This window comes from Ascidiella aspersa, chromosome 3, assembly GCF_963924565.1.
Source record: "Ascidiella aspersa chromosome 3, kaAscAspe10.2, whole genome shotgun sequence".
Classification (NCBI taxonomy): Eukaryota; Metazoa; Chordata; class Ascidiacea; order Phlebobranchia; family Ascidiidae; genus Ascidiella; species Ascidiella aspersa.
In genome coordinates this window covers 33,982,060-33,997,981 of record NC_139449.1, presented here as the reverse complement: position 1 = coordinate 33,997,981, position 15,922 = coordinate 33,982,060, and the positions used below count along the sequence as shown (strand labels likewise).

The following is a 15,922-nucleotide window of genomic DNA, read 5'->3' as shown; positions in this document are numbered from 1 at the left end:
CTGCATAGAATGGAGAGCTACGAAGTTCAACTGGTGGAAGTGTTTACGCGCGTTGGTATCCGGGACATCCATCAGGTTCGGGTCAAGCAGTGGTTTGGTTGATTGCAACAAAAATATCAGTAGGAACTATAGCATTGGGATTTTTATTTATGGAAATGTCAACTACAAATGGCCCGTCCCACTTTGTCGCATTGATAAAGCTAACTAACACGGACGATCAAAGAACAGTTTACACAATATGGTAGCCCCATTTCAAAGTTGCTGTGCTAAGTCGGCACGTTTTACCGATTCTTAGGTTTTTAAAAAAACCAAAGCGTATTTTTACCTGGTATCATTGCCTTGTAGGCTACAGTAAATCGTAATGGCGATTATTTTACTAATGTGAAATCAGATGTTATGCATTTATGATTTCAGACCTGCGTTGTGTGTTTATAACAATCTTAAGTAACTCTACTTGATAAGAAGGCCCTATGAACGAGCACAGTAAATGTCGTTGTGTGCTAAATGCCGCGCTATTATGACTTTGGTGATTTTTAGACTCTGTCGTGCTGTCGTTGCACGGAATAATTTATTCTTTGTGTGTGCGTTATTGTTTCTATATTTTATCGTTTGTACGTCTGTTACTTTTCAACTCTTTTTTTCTTACCCACGTGTTATATCTCTCTGCTACGTTTGCACATCAAGAAGTTCAACTGGTGGAAGTGTTTACGCGCGTTGGTATCCGGGATGGCCATCAGGCTCGGGTCAATTGGTCTATTGCAACAATTCCATCAAGAGGATCTAAAATTGGCATGTATAATCATAATGATCCAAACTACAAATGGCCCGTCCCACTTTGTCGTATTGAAACATCATAACACCGACGATCAAAGGACATTTTGCTTTGTAATATATAACATCACAAAAAATATGGCATTTACCACTTGCTTATCGCATGTTGAGCAGTAAAGTGCTTTGATCGTTTTAAGTGCTTGCGCTGTTGTGTTGATTATATATAAACAAACAATTAACGACGTTCGTTTGGGTTCTAGTAATACCAAAGTTCCATCAGCCTAAACATGCTCGGAGCAGTCTCACGCTTTGCATCAGTTGTGTGGAGTCGGGTGGGGTGTTATAGTTCTGTGGGTCGGGCCGCATCTCCTCTTAAAGTGCTGATTTAAGTTCTTGAAGGTTTGCTGGATGAGTGAGAGGCGGCACCTCTCCACGTGCAGCTGAAGGTCGACGGTCTGCGACGTGCGTATACGCTCCGTACCCTTGCGGAACTTCGCCTCAGTAACGCACTCTGTGGCGAATTTCGATTGTATATGTTATAATTATTAATAAAAAATATTTAGCAATACTGCTGGTCAAACATAGAATAAGTACTATGCAGAGTAGTGAAGAGTTTTATATTTCACTTGTGCACGTTATGGTGCACAAATGTTATTCAAGGATAAAATTATACAGTCAAACTTTTTTCCCAATGACTGTTACAATACAATAAAAATATTATGCAATTAAGCAGAAAAAAAATTCGTGTACATTAATAATAATGAGTTATACTTGCTACATGTCTGAGTATTACTCAGTTACGAGCATTTAAAAATCAACAATAAATCGATCAGAACTGAGATAAATATGGAATATTTTTCTGTCGTGAAAAGGGCAATGTGAAAATCGTACCTAGACAGGTTTACAACTGAAGTGAAAATTATTTACTAAACGAAAGAAAAAAAGTTGAGTAATAACCTCATACAGATTTTTTTAAGAAATCACATAATCAACTGTAAAATAACCTTGGTTAAATACTAAGTATGCAAGTATAAATATTCATAAAATACAAATAATGAAAAAATCGATCTTTAGCATGAAATATGTTACTTATAGTTAAAAATGACTTAAATAATATAGTTTGCAATTTTAATATTTTATTTTGTTTTCAATTATACCAGTGTAGAATGAAAATTATTAAATGCAAATATTTTATAGAAATTTAATATGTTATTGACAGGGGTAAATATGGTTATTATTGTTGCTTTTGTAACTAACCTAACAAAGCATTTTGATTTCCCGTACAAAGTAGCATTTGTTAAAAGGGGGTGAAGCCCAACTGAAGAAAGTAGTTAAACAAGATTGTGATCTTCAATGTCCATCAGAATCAGGTAGTGAAAATTTGTATAAACTGCAAAACAGAAAACATCTTGAAATAATTAAAAAAACTATAGTGTACCAGAAAATAAAGCTTTTTAATTAAAACAAGCATCTATGAAATGTTTAAATCTAAATAAAAGATTTGCCAAATTTCACTTGTGGTGTAAAACATAGATTGGTGCTGGTCTAGAATCCTAACACTCTTTCGTCCAGGGGTTTGAATTGCTAACAATATTTGTATTGTACACGTCTGGACAAGTCTGGATATACACAAAGCAAGTGATGTATGATATTATTGGATTGAAGTTGATATCTGATGTAAAATTATATGTTCACTATTCTTTTCATACTAGGGCTGTAGCCTGTAGTAATGCCAAATTAACTTGTGTATGTTACCCACGGTTTGCGATCCACTACTTACTCACACCAACTAGACATCTCTTAGTCGCTAAAGCCTTTTTCAATCTAGGAAGGTTTTTGTATCAAGCATAGAAAAATGATCGAACAAAACTACAAAAAACACATTTCGTTGAGCCCAAAAATAAAATTCACTAGTTACAATTTTAAATATTGTTCAGTTGATACGCGCATTTTGAAGTAACAGATAAATAGACACATATTTTGAGTCCGGAAATTGGGATGAAAAAGTAAAAATTATACAATCGCTTTAAATAAAATTAAAAATAATTTTAAGACAGAAAATCACCCAGAAATTAATAAGACGCAATTGTACAATAACCATACGCTGCTTTACTAAAAAATGTACTTAATTAAATAGAAATGGGAGAAAACATATTGTTTTATTAAATGCAAATAATGAAAGTGCTGAGAAAGGCATGTTGGTTCGGGGGAAATTTGATCTCCAAAAAAATTTGTTGTATCAGTTATGGCAAAGAAAAACATAAAAATCAATTTGGTTTGCAATCTTCGAAATGCAACATGCCCCAAAATACACTAACATTCCGCAATTCAAATTGCACCACCCCACCTCCTCTACTTGTCTGCTCCTTGAACAGTTAAGTGCTTTGAGTCTAGTGTTAGCGTTTTTATGCGGTTCATACAATGTAAATATACAATTAACGACGTTTGTTTGATTTGTAGTAAAACTAAAGTTCCATCCGCCTAGACATGCTCAGAGCACTTTGATCTCACCCTGAGCACAGCCATTGGTTGCGTGGAGCCGCATCTCCTCTTAAAATGCTGATTCAAGCTCTTGAAGGTTTGCATACGCTCCGTTCCCTCGCGGAACTTCACCCCATGGACATTCGCGCACGTTATCCTACACAAATTTTAATAAGAGAAAATTTGTACAATCAAACTTGACGGAATCGTGATGACCTTTACACAATATATTGCGAATTACTTTAGGCATTTAAGTAAATGTTACAACACATTAAAAAATATTAGCAATTGTGCAGAAAAAATACTTTTAATAACAATAAGTTATACTTCAACAATAAAACTCAAAGTTTAAAAACCTGAGTAAAACCAGGATCAGACTTTTGTAAAAGAAATGTATATTTCATCCTTTTCTGGCATTGTCAGTTGCTATAAGTAAAATACATGGGCTATACAAAAAAATTAGTAGTATAATTATTAAAAAAATCTTAAAAACAAAGTTAATCTAAACAGAGTTATATAAAAAGTCTTAAAATAAAGTTATACTTGTCACATGTTCGAGTATAATCCAGTTACTGATACGGGCATTTAAAAAAACAACAATAAATAAGATTAGAACTGAGACAAATATGAAATATTTTGCTGTTGTGAAATTAGCAGCTGTTTTCAGGGGGAATGTCAAAATCGTACCTAGACAAGTTACAACTTAAGTGAAATTTATTTACAAATCTAAAGAAAACTTTTGCAAGTAATAACCTCATACAAATGATTTTTAAGAAATCACATAATCGGCTGTAAAATAACCTTAAATAAATACTAATTATTCATGTATAAATGTTTATAAAATTCTAATATTAAAAAAAATCGAACTTTAACATGGAATATGTTACTTATAGTTAAAAATGACTTTTAAAAAATTCAGTTTGCAATTTTAATATTTTATTTTCAGTAAATAATACTAGTGTAGAAAGAATATTATTAAATGCAAATGTTTGAACGAAAGTTGATTTGTTATTGCCAGTGGTAAATATGGTTACTTTTGGAAATAACATTACCAAGAATTTTGATTTCCCTTACAAAGTCGCGTTCGTTAAAAGGGATGAATGAAGTTCAACTGAGGAAAGTAATTAGATAAAATTGTGATCTTCAACATCCACCAGAATCAGGTAATGAAAATTTGTATAAACTGCAAAACAGAAAACATCTTAAAACAACAAAAAAATAACTAAAATCTATAGTTTTACCAAAAAATAAAGTTTTTTAAATAAAAAAAGCATCTATGAAATGTTTTTTTTAACCCAACTAAACCAACTTCTAAATTTTATTTGGGTGTAAACCAGGGCTTTGGAGCAGGCGTAAATGTTAAATGGCTTCGGCTCCAGCTCCAGAGTTTATTGCTACCACTGCTCCGGCTCCATTAGGTCAACAACTGAGGTTTAAGGATGAACGCTTAATTTGCAATATCTAGCATTTCAAAATATTCCCAAACAAAACACCTAAATAAAAAAAACTCCACTAAACTAGTTAGAAAAAAGAAGCAACAATTCTAAAATTTGTAAAGGATTGCTGTTAAATAATGTAAATTCAGGCATTAGTAGTAGCATAACATCTTAAAAAATAGATCAAAGCCGGAGCAATTTTTTAAACTAACTGCTTCAACTCTGGTAAAAATGCACAGCTCCGGGGCTCCGGCTCCAAATCCCTTGTGTAAACCATAGATTGGTGTTGGTCTAGAATCCTACCACTCTTTTGCTCGGGGATTTATATTGCTAACAATATTTGTATTGGTTAGGGTGCAAGTTAGCGTTTGGGTGGGTCAAGTGTTATGATAAAATTTATTCTTCCGTATTCATTTATTTCTTGGAATTTTAATTTTGACAACTCATTTTATTACTGTAAAAAAGTGATAGCATTCCAGACCAGCACTAATAGATTAAAGTAAACTATTTAACTTGGTATAGAAAGTATTGAAAATATTTGTTTGTACTTAATACGATAAAATTCAGACAATGTGTAAATCATTTGCGTACCAATTAATACGTTAAAAATATGTTAAACAAACACAGCTGAAATATTTAATCCATTTAAAACTGAAACGTACATATACACAATGTGTATTATGTGAAGTCCATTTGAAGAAGTATTGGCCAACGATAACAGCACCCATTTATGTAGTTCACAAGTTGCCTTTGGAAAAGCTCAATAAATTCAGTTATCCTGATTAGGATTGGCAATCTTTCTAAATGAAAAATATGCTTACCTTTAATTTAGAAAATAATAAAATAGTAAAATATTAAAAGTACAATAATACCCTGATATGTAATATAGTTAATTATATATCAGTGTTATAGTAGAGGTATGGCAACATTTTTTCTGTTTCTTACCCATTTATTGTTTTTCTTATTCGATTGAAAAAACAGCACGATCATATTTAAGTGTAAAACAACCTTATTTTTTAAATGTTATTTATGAAGCTGATCCTAAAACAGTGTTTCTAAATTTGTGTAATACTTACCGCTTGGATGTATTTTTAATACACAAATACATACGACGCTGGTGGAGAACAGTGCTTTTCAATATGGTGCATTGTACACCTCAGGGTGCCAATCTACATTCTGTGGAAGGTGCACACCGGATATTTTTCCAAAGGAATTTGTGTGAACGTCTGTTGGGTACGGGAAGCACTGAAGCAGGTCTAGGGTATACGGATGCCAAGTAGTACTGTAGGCTATTCATTTTCTCAGTTTACAATTTTAATTTTCACAAAGTAGTTTGTCATGCAATCGCTATCACTTCACTTCACTGAGTTGTGTTTTTGTTCATATTTTACTTAGGTTTTTTCTTTTCACAATTTTTAAAAGATTCACGAAAACATTTTCAAAACAGAAACTCCAATAAGCTATACATCGGTGACTCAGCATTTTGTTTCAGCAGCAATTGTTAACTTTGTGGGGATTTCCCATAAACTTTGCTGTGTTATTTATTTGTCAAGAATTTTGCAAGATCTAGTTACGTTAGTTATAATGTAAGACAAATCACAAATCAAATAGATTTTTTCAGGACAAATGCAGCAATAATAATAATATTATACCCAATAGTCAACACTGAATGACAAATTAAAGTAGGCTTAAGCTTTTGATACTGAACAAAGAACAGTAAGCTATTTGTCCGGATCGCTGTTTTAACTACAACCCCAAGCCATTATCTTTTTTATTCGAAACGTTTACAAAATGCTTTCTACTTCTGTATGGGCTTTTCTATTCATTCTACATATAACTACAACCTCAAGCAATTATCTTAAGATTTATAACAAATACAAATTCGTTCGGATATTTGAGCTTCTAAAAATTGAGCGACAATAAACCTTCAAAAATTGAAGTCCGCGCAGCTCTTTGTGACCTTTTTGTGAAATGCGAGAGCAAGTCATTTTTGTTCGAAATCCCTGTTTTCCTTATTATGTCCGTGAATACGCCAGGGGCGCTGTGAGGTTTACCAGAAGAATCCCAACTTGTGACAATTGCCAGTTGCCTCTGTCGCCTGCCACGCTGCAAGCACATCAGAGGCCCACCACTGTCGCCCTGTGCACAACAAGGAGTTTACTGATTGCTATTCGGACAAATTCAAGTCTAGTTATAGACAAAGCCAGTGACAGGGACGCCGGAGCGATTTCAGGGCAATGGGGGCGACTTTTTTGGTAAAGGCAACATAGACCGCAGGCGAGCGTAGCGAGCCGGAATATAATACAATTATTACTTATAATATTGAACACAACTTTTCACATTCAAGTTTAACAATTTACGTAAAACATAACGACGCTTAGCGTTCACAGCCGAAAAGCCTTCAACGGGTGATAAATAGTAAGGTGGCGTTTGCCAAAACTATAAACCAACAATTTTCCAACAAAGAGCTTCCCGACGCGCTAACGACGCCCGACGAAGTAGTATTGAATCCTATTTGATCGGGCCGTCGTAGCAAGCACTTAACGCGTCGGGAGAGCCGCAAAAATTCGCTTCTCTCCGTATGCTCTGACGCGGTGTGCAATGTGCATTGGCATACGTGAGCGCTTGTCGGCGTCGCGTCGGAAGACTCTGACGACACGATAACGACGGTGGTGTGCATTGGGCTTAATTGACTTAAAAATGTTAAGTTATGCCATAGGCGTTGTCAGGATTTCTGTCTGAAGAGCCTGGCAAAAAACGAAAATACCCATAAACAGTAACATTTTAATTCTTTCTGAAAGTTTGGATTAGGGATCTAGGCCCCCAATTGGCTACGCGCATTTTTTTCATAAGAAACCCTCTATAAGAAACTGAGTACTCGGATTTCATAGATTCTTTTGTTCTATTGTTCTCTTAAATAATAGAAAACAATTGAAAATTTAAGAAACTTTTAGTACTCGTCTTAAGCCAGGTTTCTTATAAAAATGCGTGTACAACGCTGCTTTATGATTTCCGTCGCATAATATGTAACGTTGTGAAAAGCCCGATTGGCCCCACAGGACCACAACCAACTGTTGATTGGAACAGAATTGAACAAAAAATTGACGAGAAATTTAAAGGTTAGATTCTTGCGTAAAAATTGTTTGAACAGTAACATCTAAACGTAACCCCTCTTGTAAAGCTTGGAAGTAAACATAATACAAAATACTGTGTATGATATAGCAATTTAAACGATAAATGTATTTCCATTTGTTAATCGCTTTAATAATTTTTATGATGGTTTAGAACTGACGCAATGCCCTGGGGTTCTTTTTAACGGATCTTGCTTCTGGCTTCCACAAACTGTTGCATCTAAGGTGGACGGACAAGGCAAAGCTGCGGCAGAAAGACTTTGTCGGTTTTACAACGGAACTCTGGTTGATATTGAGAGCCAGAAAATGTACGAGGCGCTGTATTCTTACATTCAGCGTGCCTGGAATACATACTTGGACCAACGAACCTACAATGCCGCGAATGTTTGGTTGGCGTCAACTTACGAGGTGGGTGGTTCTAACTTAAAACTTAATAAATGTTGCGGTTCATCCTAATACATAAGTTCGTTGTATAGTTATACCAATGCGACTTCAAACGGTTACGCAACTGTATTTGTGTAAAATTCCACCGAAGCTTCCACTGAATTTTAAAGGACAGTCAGGAATACTTCGGTTTAAACCACGCATTGTTGTATGAAGAACTGTATTTGTGTTTTGGCGTCGTTATTCACCCGTTCTAGACGTTTCTGTGCTTTGTGGTTGTAGGCTACATTTTTATCTGTGCTCAAATGCGTCACACCCTCCTATATCTGTGCTCAATGCGTCACAACCATTTTAGTTGTTTCAATTAGTTCATAAAAATACCAAAGAGTTATCATTTCGTTAAAATAACCAACGCGATAATTGCAAATAACCACCAAATACACGCATCAAATACTGATTAATCAATGATTAATAACACATTTGTCCAAATCAGAGATTTACAGCAACCTAAACTTTTTTTCGAAGTTAGATCAACCTAAGACGTTAAACATGTTTCATAAAGATTATTGCAGTATTTACTATTTTGTTACAATTTTTCGGCATTTTTGCATTTTGTAAACGAATTTGATTTTAAATAAGTTTGACAAATTTTGACCGTTTCAATTTTAACAAAATTTTGACTTAGTTTTAACAAAAGTTTTGACTTCGCTTAAGTTAATCGCCATAATTATTACACTGTGGTGGGCAAAATAAATTCCAGCTTATTTGCACAGAATGGAGAAATACGAAGTTCAACTGGTGGGAGTGTTTACGTGCGTTGGTATCCGACATATCCAAAAAGTTCGGGCCGAGCAATGATTTGGACTATTGCTACAAATCCATCAAGAGGAACTAAAATAGGCATTTTTAACTATGCAAATCACAACTACCAATGGCCTGTTGCGTTTTGTCGTATTTAAACATCAAACTAGTATTTTTGGTCAACGACCAAACGAAACGCAAAGTAGATTTCAAATTCAACGAAATGCAAGCAGATTTATAATATATTGGCCGGCACCAAAGCAATTTCTACTTCGATTTCGAATTATATTAAACCCCAACGTATACCGTCTTTTCAAATAGATTCAATATTTCTTTTAAAGGAACAAATCAGCTCCTATATTGAATGAATAAACCAACTTTATTCGATTTTCGTACTCTATTAGTTAGGTTTTAATTGCTTTCTGCATAATTAAACTTTACAGATGATTGACAGGAGGCATGATGTCGCGCGACAATAATATGGCGTTTATTAACCACTTGCTTATCGCATGTTGAGCAGTAAAATACTTTCTTCATTTTAAGTGTTTGCGTTGTTATGGTTATTATACAATGAAAATAAACGATTAAATACTTCTGATTGACGTTATAGCAACACCAAAGTTCCATCCGCTCAAGCATGCTCAGAGTAGTTTGATCTCACCCTGAGCACAGCCATTGGTTGCGTGGAGCCGCATCTTTTATTGAAGGGCTGATGTAAGCTCTTTAAGGTTTGCTGGACGAGCGAGAGGCGGCAACTCTCCACGTGCAGCTGAAGGTCGACGGTCTGCGACGTGCGTATATACGCTCCGTCGCTCCGTACCCTTGCGGAACTTCGCCTTAGAAACGTATTCTGTGGCAAATTTCGATTGTAAATGTAATAATTCTTAATAACAAACAGTTGGAAATAATGCGGGACAAACACAGAGTAATTACTATGCAGAGTAATGACGACGAGTTATACTTGTTACTTTTCCGAGTAGGCCCTATGTATTATATAATTACTTCAATTATAACGAGTAAATCCAGCAGAACCGAAATAGTAGATGGGGAATGACTTTGAAATGAATTTAGCAACAGTTTTCAATAATGAAATGAAACCGTACCTAGTCAGTCTTGTAAATATTCAAATAATTTACAAATAAGTGACAGTTTTTTCAGCAGCAACCCAATTCTTTAATATCCTCACATACCTTTTAAATGCCCTAACAGTTAAGACTGATGGAAGCAAAATATAAAAAAAAAGAAGATTCACTTTGAGTAGGATCTGAACACGACCCAAAATTTAGCGCTAATTTTAACGGAAGACAATTAATGCAACATAGACCCCGGGCTAACAAAAATTATGTATTCAAACAGTGAAGAATCTAGTTTTAGAGCAGGGGTGGGCAATTATTTTTGACCGCGGGCCGCATGAGAAACTTAAAATGTTGTGGCGGGCCGGGTCAAAAATAGGATCTGAAATACACGCAATATGACGTCAGAAACTCGGATGGTATAAAAAGAATAAGGTAACGATTTGTTATTAGTTATTACGTTTGAAGTAATGTGAAATTGTGCAATCTAAAGAAGGTCACAAAACGTCGCGCGATGCGTGAAAAATTGTTGACTATGTTTGTTTTGAACTGCAAAGTTTAATTTAGATTTAGAGGAGGACGTGAAGCATTGAGAACAGACAAAAACGGTACATTGTTTGATATATTGGCGTTTATAAAGTTGTGGAGCGCGTTGACCCAAAAGTTAAGATTAAAATACGAAAAAATGTAATACAAAAAAACTTACAATGTTTTTTTGGCTTTTCAAAGCTTTAAGTTACAGATGTGTTACTTGCGGTACAATATAAATCGGATATGGCATTAACTAAAACACAACATGGCATTAACCTAAATTAGGTTAATAAAATGAGAATCGGTATATTTCAGAGTTTAGAAAACGGTCGATTTTTCGCTCATACTTTAAAGACGGAATACTTTTGATGGGCTTAAAACATATAATAGTATTTATGCTAAGGTTGTTTAACATTTTGGAGAGAGTGTCACAGTGCAGAGGACGCTATTTTGTCTGTAAAGTTGCCGAAAATATACGAGAAAGAAATTCGTGTTTCGTGCAAAAGCGCGAAAACAATTTCCGTTTTAGTATTTCAAACAGGCTAAAAATCAAATTTGGCGGGGTCATGAGTCATGACTACATCCGTCCTTGGAAAGAGTGTTTACGACACAACCCAACATGTAGAAACCCGTCCTTATTTTCGCTTAGCCTATGTATTTTAAGGAAAATAGGCCGCGGGCGGATTAAACTGCTTGGCGGGCCGGATCCGGCCCGCGGGTCGTAGGTTTCCCAGGTCTGCTTTAGAGGTTACTTTGCTAGATCAATACGTATTTTTGAAAACTAAATCGCATTTTTACCTGGTATCATTGCCCTGCATAATACAATCCCTGATGTGGCTTTTATACAAATGCAAAATCAGATCTTATGCATTTTTGATTGTTATAGGCCTGCGTTATGTGTTGATAACAATCTACAGCTCTTGATAAGAAAGAGTCTATTAACAAGCAGAGAAAATGTCGCTTTTTAGCTAGATGCCGCGCCATTGCGACTTTGGTAACTTTTAGATTCTGTCATACTATAACGATACCAAAATTCGAGGGGCGCGCTTACAACGTTATAGGTGTGAGCGACGGCTGCGAAAAATGTAAGTTGTAAAAGTGTAATAGAAAATCGTGAAACATGTTTAAACCTTGTATTGTCTGTGGATCAATTATGACACCCATATAAGTGGATTGCAGAATATCCACCCTAATTTAGTTGGGTAAATGGGTAAAATACAAGCAGTAGGGTCGAACTTGGGTTAATTGTGCGGACCGGAGTCAGATGTTCGTTATTTAAAAGACTCCGGAGCCCTGGTGTGGGCCTATAGGAGGTTTGCGCCAACCGACCGGAAATATTTTACGTCAACAATCCGTATTTGATAACGACGCTGAGAAAAACGTACCAAGAAAAGTTTACGACTGAATTGGCTCACAAAATTTAATACTGTATTGTTCATCCTCGGTACTAGCCTAAGTGTGGTTTGCAGAACCGCGCCATGCTCATCCAAGCGCAACTTTGGTTAAGAGACTGCGATCAACTACAGATGTGAATCAACCTTAACCGCCAAAGTACAAAACCTTAAACTTTTGACGTAACAGCACCAAACATTTTAAAAATTAGCCAACTTTTAAGTGAATAGAATCACAAATAAAAATATGTAGTAGTGAGTTAAGCCACAGCTTGCAAAGTAGGCTATCGATATTATATTTACTCAGCAATCGTTACAAAGCTTGATTGCAAACTATAAAAGTATAAATACCGTTGCAATGATTTATTTGTCTACAAAATGTTATTCACGATATTACCGGAATACTATCGTGGATTGACAATGACATTGATTTTGTTGGTTTGACAAATACATTGTGACAATGAAGAGACAACAATTGATCTATTGGATTTATATAGCGGAAGGGGTATGGCGTTATTTACGCAAAATGTATATCCATGCCATTTTATAAACAATGGCGACCAAAGTAGGCCTTCGTGACGCGATTGAATTAATGGAGTTTCAGTAGAAGAACTACCGATGCACTGACACTATAAAGTTCGGTAATTTTAATGGCACCTGTACAAAACGCTCAACTATACATTATTTGCGGAACCGATTGGTTGCTAATTTTCTACGTTTTTTTCAACGTCTTTGCTGTGAATGCGAATGTATGTGCTCATATGTTTTCATGAAACTGCAGAAACTTGCTAGGTGAAATTGACCCAACAGAACCTTGGGAATTCGGCAAATAAGGCCCAATGTGTAACACGACGTTCTGACGTATGCAAATGCACATTCCGTAACCTTATAAGAGTGCAAACTGTTTCACAACGCGAGCAAAACAACTTTCAAATGCGAGCAAAACAACTTCAACTGGCATGAACCATAAATAAAGAGTTCGCCTTATAAGGTTGAGTATACGAACGAAACCTGTCTTTCCAAAGTCTATAAAAGAACGGCGAATCACAGCACCGACACACAACCTCGAAGGCAATCTCAAGGAGAAACTACAACAACAGAAGAATGCTTCAATTTTGCGCTGCATTTCTAGTTTTACTGCAAGCCTGCAGTTCAGTTGCCTACGGACAAGTTCAGTCCAACGACTTCTTGGTGTGCAAACCAATTGGAAGCTTGTTCGAGATGCAACAATTCAGCACCGGAGGGAACTCAACACCCATGAGGGGAACTCAAGGACCTCCAGGCCGAAGAGGCCCGAGGGGTTTAGCTGGCCCGATTGGCCCCACAGGACCACAACCAACTGTTCATTGGAACAGAATCGAACAAAAAATTGCCAAAAAAATTAAAGGTTAGATTTTTAGTCAAAGTTATTTGGATAATCTGAAATGTATATTAATATAATTTTGCCTTATTAAGTATACCTTTCATGGTTTAGAAATATCGCTGTGTCCTGGCGTCGTATTCAACGGATCTTGCTTCTGGCTTCCACAAACTGTTGCATCTCGAAAGGACGGAAGAGGGAAAGCTGCAGCAGAAAGTCTTTGTCAGTTTCACAACGGAACTCTGGTTGATATTGAGAGCGAGCAAATGTACGAGGCGCTGTATTCGTACATTCAGCGTGCATGGAACTTGTATGTGGACTACCCACATTATAACTTCGTGGAAGTTTGGTTGGCTTCAAGATACGAGGTGGGTGGCTTTTTACTTTGTTCGGCAATACATAAATTTACATTTTAACTAGCACAAAAATGCATATCCGTAATATATTTGCTTTTCATTTTGTTTTAAAGCAAACAGCAGTTTTAAATACCCTACAACAGTGGTCTCCAACCTTTCTAATAAGCGATCCAAATTTAACAAAAATAAAATCGAAATTTACATTGCGACCCCATATTGTTTTCAGATATCAATATAAAAATATTTTAAATAGTTCCAACAAAGTAACACGAGCGAATATGCGTGAATTATTCACAATTCCAGAAAACTGTGGCTACACATGTGCAAAAAAAGATTGCTTTGGGGAAGTTATATTTAACAAATGAATTTGTATTTAACACACGAAAAAATTGTTTCAACAATACATCACATCCAGTGTGATGGTAGCGCCTGCACACTATCCACTATTGTTTTGCAAACGCGGCTTCACTTTGTATAAGCATAACCGCATGTCATGCTCTACTTCCAAGCGATTACGATGTTTCGTTTTTTAACATGCTTATTGCGTTGAATCCCACTTCACAAATCATGTGGTTAAAAACAGACGGATCAGTATCATTTAATAATCTAATTCAAGGGGTGTCCAACTCAAACATGCCGACATGCCAATTTTTATCTTATTACTTCTTCCCGTGCCCTTTTTCTAATATTAAAAGCGCTTTTATACAACAAATAAAAAACAGTGTAATGTTGTAAGATCAGAGTAATTGTTTGTTGTCGTAATTGTTGGGATTGTTTTATATTTGTGAATAAACAATGACAATTGGCTGTTTAATAAATTTAACTTTTTTGACAGTTGGCTGTAGTTAGGGTGGATTGCGTGCGGTTTTTTATTAGGTCGCGTGCCGCATTTGGCACGCGTGCCTTATGATGGACACCCCTGATCTAATCAGACAGAGTCTGAAGTCGGGGCATTGATTGCATCGAAGTCCAAAAGTATATCTTCGCTGAAACCGTGAAATATTTTTCTTTGAACGAGTTATACGAAATGCGTTTTGCTGCATCCACTTTCATAATTAGGAATATAAAGCCTAATTATTATATATGCAAACCACGATGCCTAATGTTAATAACAAGATTTGACTTTTTGATAATCCAGTCCTTTTAAAACTCAATACAAGAATGTCGCAATAAAACAATTTGCGAAAGTGCGACACTCGCTGCGCTAATTCTTAGAAACTAATTTTTCTTAAATTTCAAGTTAGCTGATTGAGCAGCTCTCAAGAGCCTAAAATCATTTTTATGTAGAAGATGCACTCAGTCACGTTTATCAGTGTGACGTCATTGTAAAGAAATACGTAAATAGAAAGAGCAGGAATATGGTGAGTTATGGCGACCCCACAAAAATTTTAGGCGACCCCAACAGGTTGGAGACCACTGCCCTACAATACACTGAATGTAAAAGACACAAGCTATCAAAATCGGAATTCTACATTTTATCTGCACAGAATGGAGATCTACGAAGTTCAACTGGTGGAAGTGTTTACGTGCGTTGGTTGCCGGGAGAGCCATCTGGCTCGGGTCAAGCAATGGTTTGGCGTATTGGAACAAATCCATTACAATCTAACATTGGGATGTATAATTATGGACGTCTCAACTACAAATTGCCCGTCCCACTTTGTCGCATTAAAACATCAAACTAACACCGACGATCAAAGAACATTTTGCTTTGTAATATATGACATCACCAAAAATGTTGGATTTATTAGCCACTTGCTCATCGCATGTTGAACAGTGAAGTGCTTTGAACGTGTTAGCGTTGTCATGTTGATTATACAATGTAAATAAATGATCAATGGCTTCCGAATGAGGTTATATTAATATCAAAATTTCATCCGCCTAAACATGCTCAGAGTAGTTAGAATCGTAGAGCCGCACTGCCTTTTTGCGACGAGCGTATACTCTCCGTACCCTTGCAGAACTTCACCCCTTGGACATTCGAGCACGTTATCCTATACGAATTTTAATAAGAGAAAATTTGTACAATCAAACTTGACAAAATCGTAATGACCTTTAGAAATATGGGCGAATTATTTTACGTACTTCGGTAAATGTTACAACACATTAAAAAATATTAGGCAATTGTGCAGAAAAAATACTTGCACATTAATAACAATAAAATACTTCAACAATAAAAGTACAAAAAGCAAAGTAAAACCAGGACAAAA

At 35.8% G+C, this 15,922-nt stretch overlaps 1 protein-coding gene across 1 annotated transcript; it reads left to right on the top strand.

Moving 5' to 3' along the window:
- The first annotated feature begins 13,081 nt into the window (after positions 1–13,081).
- On the top strand, positions 13,082–15,549 carry LOC146162632 (uncharacterized). The gene is made up of 3 exons (XM_083385445.1): positions 13,082–13,386; positions 13,474–13,727; positions 15,203–15,549. The coding sequence occupies exons 1-3, from the start codon at positions 13,104–13,106 to the stop codon at positions 15,395–15,397; spliced, it is 732 nt and encodes a 243-aa protein (XP_083241571.1). The 5' UTR covers positions 13,082–13,103; the 3' UTR covers positions 15,398–15,549.
- Positions 15,550–15,922: the final 373 nt, after the last annotated feature.

Bases quoted from the DNA above. Each gene is read 5' to 3' on its own strand.
- LOC146162632 (XM_083385445.1), top strand. From the start codon at position 13,104: ATGCTTCAATTTTGCGCTGCATTTCTAGTTTTACTGCAAGCCTGCAGT. The intron at 13,387-13,473 runs GTTAGATTTTTA...TTCATGGTTTAG, and splicing joins AATTGCCAAAAAAATTAAAG to AAATATCGCTGTGTCCTGGC. The intron at 13,728-15,202 runs GTGGGTGGCTTT...TTATCTGCACAG, and splicing joins GGTTGGCTTCAAGATACGAG to AATGGAGATCTACGAAGTTC.